General features: G+C 32.7%; 1 protein-coding gene across 1 annotated transcript; it reads left to right on the forward strand.

Moving 5' to 3' along the window:
* Positions 1,521–3,232, forward strand: LOC105164464 (protein TOO MANY MOUTHS). Its single transcript, XM_011083117.2, has one exon. The coding sequence runs from the start codon at positions 1,700–1,702 to the stop codon at positions 3,173–3,175; it is 1,476 nt and encodes a 491-aa protein (XP_011081419.2). The 5' UTR covers positions 1,521–1,699; the 3' UTR covers positions 3,176–3,232.

A 6,000-nucleotide genomic window follows, 5' to 3' on the forward strand; every position in this document is an offset into this window, starting at 1 on the left:
GGTATCTACAAGGGTGGCTAAAATATTTGTCATGGTTAAGAACCATGGCAAATATTTTAGTCATGACAAATAACTTTTTTGTAGTGGAAAATATATACTTTTGCATCAATTTTATTTAATTATAGTTAATACAAAGTATTTACCACGTTTTTTAGTCCATAGCTATTAAAATTATAGTTAATAGTCATTTTTTTTCTAGTCGATAGATGAAACATGAGGGACCAAATTTGAATTATAAGTGGCATAGTTAAAGAATCAAAAGTGATGTTTATCATATTTTATTTAATTCTGACTACAATTTATCAATATTGTGTTGTGTGTGTTTTTTTTTCCTATTTAATCGATTGCAACATTCTAAATTTTAATTATCTATAATAATAAACTAATTATCAATATCAAGTACATAACACTAATTTATTATAGTATACCAACATCCATATATTCGTATAATTCGAACCTATGATATCATGATCATAAGGCCTTAATTTTGCTAATTAAAACTATGTTTTATTGGCAATTGATCAATGTAAGTTCAGGTTGAGATCCTATAAATAAGTTTGAGATCATGAATTCAAGTCCACCAGACTTGTGAGTATTAACTTTAACAGAGTTTATTGTAATTTATTTCATAGTGTTCAGTTATAGGATAAATTTACAACTGGCTTCTCTGATATTTGTTATGATTATAAATACTTCATTATTATTTGAAGTTGCAAATAACCCCCTGAAATTAATGACATTTAACAAATACCCCTTCGTGACTGCACATCTTAGGGGGTATTTATTAGATTATTGTTAAGCCTAGAGGGTATTTGTAATTATGGCAAATATTAGGAGAGCCCTTTGTAAACCTTTAGTTTATATTGATATATTCATTGAATTGATGTATTGATTAGTTGCTTAATATATTAAAATACTGTTCTAGTTATATAATTGTTATAAAAATAATAAATAAATAAAACAAAAAGTTTAAAAAAAAAAAATCAATGTAAGTTGTTGGGCTCAAAAGAGAACTTGGCCCGAGCCTAATATGATAATTGATTGGGCTAGAAATGTGGGCTATGGGTACCTTGAATTGGGTCAAAGGCTTATGAAGTGGGCTTGGTCTCCAATATCTATAAATTGGGCCTGCAAATTTACTTGACTATATAAATATAAAAATTATCACTGTCAATATTTTTAATTTTATTTTATTCAAATACTTTAATAAGTTATTTTTTAAAATAAGTAAATTGGTAGATTTGGTAAATTTCAACTAATTAGTTGCAGCAAAAATAAAATAATTTATCTCAAATTGTAATTTTCACAGTAAAAAATGCAAGAGAGAACAAGTAAGCATTATCATAAGAAGTAATTGTTTTTAATGATATAAAAAAATAGTTATAGAAAAATAATGTTTATGAATATGATGTGTAGGTAGAGAGGTAAATTGTGAGGAAAGGTGTTTTGTTGAGCCACTGGTCCATTCAAGTGTGCATGTGTGGAGCAATAGAGATAGAGGGATGAATTCCGTGATAGACATTAATGCTGAAAACACAACATTTATTCCAACTCCTCTCAATCCTCGTGAACCCATAATTACCATACTTCAATTTCATGTACCCCACACTCACCAACCCTACACTTCATCTCATCAATTTCCTTTTTCTTACCTATATATACCAATCCTTCTCCATCTTACCATTTACCAACAAATACTATGAAATCCCTTCTCACTACGTTGTTGCTTTTAGTACTAGCAGCCAACGCTGGGTTGGGCGTAGTGTCCTTCACTGTCATCATGTCTGATTCAGGCCTGCTCGACGGCCCACACTCTGCCCTCCCCACCTCCAACAATGGAGCTCAGACTGATGCTAGAGAGCAAGAAGCGGTGTATGATATCATGAGAGCTACCGGAAATGACTGGGCTACCGATATCCCTGACGTTTGTCGTGGCCGGTGGCATGGCATCGAGTGCATGCCCGATAAAGACAATGTCTTTCACGTCGTGTCGCTCTCGTTTGGGGCGTTGTCCGACGACACCGCCTTCCCTACTTGTGACCTCGCCCGCTCCTCTATCTCGCCTTCCATCACCAAGCTCCCTCATCTACGAACTCTATTCTTTTATCGTTGTTTTACTAGCAATCCTCAGCCAATCCCATCATTTTTGGGTCATTTGGGATCCTCTCTGCAGTCCTTAGTACTAAGGGAAAATGGGCACATTGGCCCAATCCCATATGAACTAGCCAATCTCACACGTTTAACTGTCTTGGACCTTCATAGAAACAATCTCAACGGTTCGATTCCGGTTTCTTTGGGTAGGATCACCGGTCTAAGGTCGTTAGACTTGAGTTGCAACAGATTGTCCGGTTCAATTCCCAATATCTCGTTCCCTGCACTAAGTGTCCTAAACCTCAACCAAAACCATCTCACCGGTCCATTACCAACCACTCTCTTCACCAGCAATTCTCTCATAAAAATAGACCTAAGCCGAAACCGTATCTCCGGTCCAATCCCAAATCTAAGCAATCTAAAAGACCTCATCCTCTTAGACATAAGCTACAACACTCTAACCGGCCCACTCCCACAATCTCTCCCGGGCTTAGAATCCTTACAAGCACTCATCCTCAACGGCAACCCATCAATGTCGACAACGATCCCAGAAACGGCTTTCGTCGGACTGAACAACCTAATGATCCTCGGACTATCGAACATGAACTTGGAAGGGCCAATACCAGCATCGCTAGGCCGGCTAACGACGTTGCGGATGCTCCACCTAGACGGCAACCGATTCAACGGCACCATCCCCGTGAGCTTCGCCAACTTAGACAGTCTAAGTGAGCTGAGGCTGGAGAACAACAGATTGACAGGGCCAATTCCATTCAAGAGAGAAAGGGTTTGGAGGATGGGAAGAAAATTGAGGCTTAACAATAATTCAGGTTTATGCTATGATGCAAAAAGTGGACTAGGAGATGATTTGGACACATTGTCTTGTGCTGGAATTGGACATTGTGAGACAGCAAATGGTGGGGCTGGAGTATCAGTTCAACATATTTCCACAGATGATGATGGAGATCATAAGTTAAAACATTCAAGCACAAAATCAGGTGCTGCTTCACTTGCCAAAAGAGGTTCAATTTCAAGAAAGATGATTGAGCTCATAGTCATTTTCTTGTTTCTTTTAATTTTATTTTGAGCAACAAGTTTTTATTTTAATCCTTTTTAATAGGAGTGTGTGTATATATATACGGAGAATTTATGTAACAAGTACAATTAATAAATTCCTTTTTTGGACTAAGTTTTGTCCCTTTTCCATATAGCAGAAATCACAACACAAAAATTGATATTCTTTTTACTCAATTGATGATCACCACTTAAAAGTTCTGGTAAATTAATATTATTAATTGATGTGGTTGTGATTTTAACGAAATGGTGAAATGGGAACTTTACCTACGATATAATTGTACACCAAGTGAAAACACGATTTACGAGAGGGTTTTTTGGTAGTTGTGAGGTCAAAATCAACGAATAGTAGTTCTCCTTAAAAAATTATCTTTTTGGTATTTATAGTGGTGTTGGAATTTATATAGTATGGTAGGATGTATGTATTTATTGTACGGGTTATATATATAAATTACATTTTTGTCCTTGTAAATAAATATATATTAACATTATATACATCCTTAATCAAGATTGGTCAAATTATTACAAAAACTTAAAATTTTACCACAGTAGATCAATATTTATTATGATTTTTATCTATGTAACCAAAACATTTATCATAATTTTAACTATGGCTAATGTAAGATTCAATGGTTAACGGCCACTGCGGAGACGTGACTAATGCTTCTATTTGTCACGATTCTTTTTTTTAACCATAGTAATGAATTACAACTAAAAATCATATTTCTGTCAATAAATTTTCCATGCACATTTTCATTTCTTTCCAAGAGTTATAGATTCTAATAATTTAAACTTTTTATACTTCAAAAACTATATAAAAAAATAACGCATCAGTAGAAAAAATAATTTGGTCCATAAATTAAATAACCATTAATTAATTGAAAAGATTTCTAACTCATTAATTAAAGTTGACATTATGACTAATATCTTGATGACTTTAATTATTGGTAGGCCTTCCAATTATGGAACTACTAGAGAACATTTGCTAGCATCGACTATCCCATGCATGCTTGCTTTTTAAATTACATTATTTATTTTATTTAACTTCTGTTTGATGCTAAATTTTTTTATTATATTTCAATTATCATCAATGTTAATTATATTTCAAAAATTTAAATTAAATTTAAGATCTTTTAACAACTCGCACACTTATAAACAAGACTAATTAAAGCATTTTAACTCGATTCAATTAACAGTTTAAGTGGAACTCAGTCGAGATCAACAAAATTATAATAGAAAGATTAATTATTCAGATTGATGGTCTTAAAAATTTGACAAATAATTCAATTGATGGACAATTTCATAATCATTGTTTAATGCATTTGAAAATATAAAAAAAGAAGATGTAATTAAGAGGGATGGGGAAAAAATGAAGGGTGAGGGAGATTGAATTAATTAATGATGTGGAGATATTAATATTTATTATACTTTGACAACAACAGCTCAACAATAGCTTTGAAGATTGAAATTGTGTTATATTTAAGTCTAAACTCTAAAGTTTTGGCTATGGCTGCCAAGCGCGTGTGGGCCAAGCGCGTCACCCCATAAAGAAATTTTGGCTCTAAGTGTTATAAATTAATTTCAATTCTTATCTTCATTGTCCTTTTTCAAAATTTATCATTTTCAATTAAGTCCAAATTTCTTCTTTTTTTTTGTATTTTTTCTTTATTTTGATTTTTGAATCCTTGAATTGTTTAATTTTTTCTCTCTCCTATTTAAATTTGTAAATTTGATATTTTACTTTTGTGGTAGGAAAAAATTATAAAAAAATTGTAACTTTGATTGCAGGGAAAATTAAAAGTATGTGAAAATAAATGTAAAAAAAGGAGAAAAATTTATGGTTGAAGAAGAAATTTAATATCTATATATATATATAATTGATAAAAGATAATTATATTTACGTGTCCTGATTTATAGTCTGTATCTACAAATTATTCTGTTTTTCAAAAAATTACACATACACCCCAAAACTATTATATATTATACAAATTATCTCTATTTTTTCACTGTCGTGGTTATTTCTGTAGTTATTCAAAAGGTAGGGTGGTTCTTGTAGGCAGAACATAAGTAGAGGGGATAAATGCAATTATTCCTTTTATTAATAAATTGTAAAATTTGATGTATAAAATTTATAACTTTTAGCTTATATAAATTTAATTTAAATGATTTAAAAGCATATAATTTAAACAAAAATATTATTTCAATTTGTTTCCAACCAAAACAGATAAACACTTAAAAGTTGAATTATTACAAAAACTACACCTCTGTAGTATGGAAGAGGAGAGGAATGAGTAGCAAAAAATCCCAACTGAAGATTGAAATTCGGGAAACCTCAAAAACAGCGACCCCACAAAGATTGAAATAAAGTAAATGCAAAGAGGGAGTAAAGAAAGAAGGTATATATGCTGCAGACATACTGACCCACACACGCCACTGCAGAACCAAGATTTCAACGTTTGGTTTCTCAGACTCCAATCAATTTTAAAGTTTCATATTTCTTAATAATAAAGCTCTGTTCTTTTCTTCTTTCTCCCCCTCTGTTCTGTTCTTGATTCCCTCTCTCTCAATATCTTTACTCAATCGAAAAACATTTGCTCAAGAAAAAGAGTAAGAAGTGCGAGGAGAGCATCTGCTAGCCCAACACGAGGGTCTGTTCTGTTTGATAACCAAAAGAAGTTTTTTACTTTTTCTGGCCAAACCCCCTCTGAATTCTTGAAGTTGGTAGCTTTGGGCGTCAAACGAGGAAAGAAGAGAATCTTGGGCTTGTTTTTTTCTTTTCTTGTTTGATGGTTCTTACCGAAGAGGATGCGATTTGATAGGCTGCTTTGACTGGGCATG

Source organism: Sesamum indicum, linkage group LG1 (assembly GCF_000512975.1).
Source record: "Sesamum indicum cultivar Zhongzhi No. 13 linkage group LG1, S_indicum_v1.0, whole genome shotgun sequence".
Lineage (NCBI taxonomy): Eukaryota > Viridiplantae > Streptophyta > Magnoliopsida > Lamiales > Pedaliaceae > Sesamum > Sesamum indicum.

Excerpts from the sequence above, each read along its gene's own strand:
- LOC105164464 (XM_011083117.2), top strand. The coding sequence starts at position 1,700 with ATGAAATCCCTTCTCACTACGTTGTTGCTTTTAGTACTAGCAGCCAAC.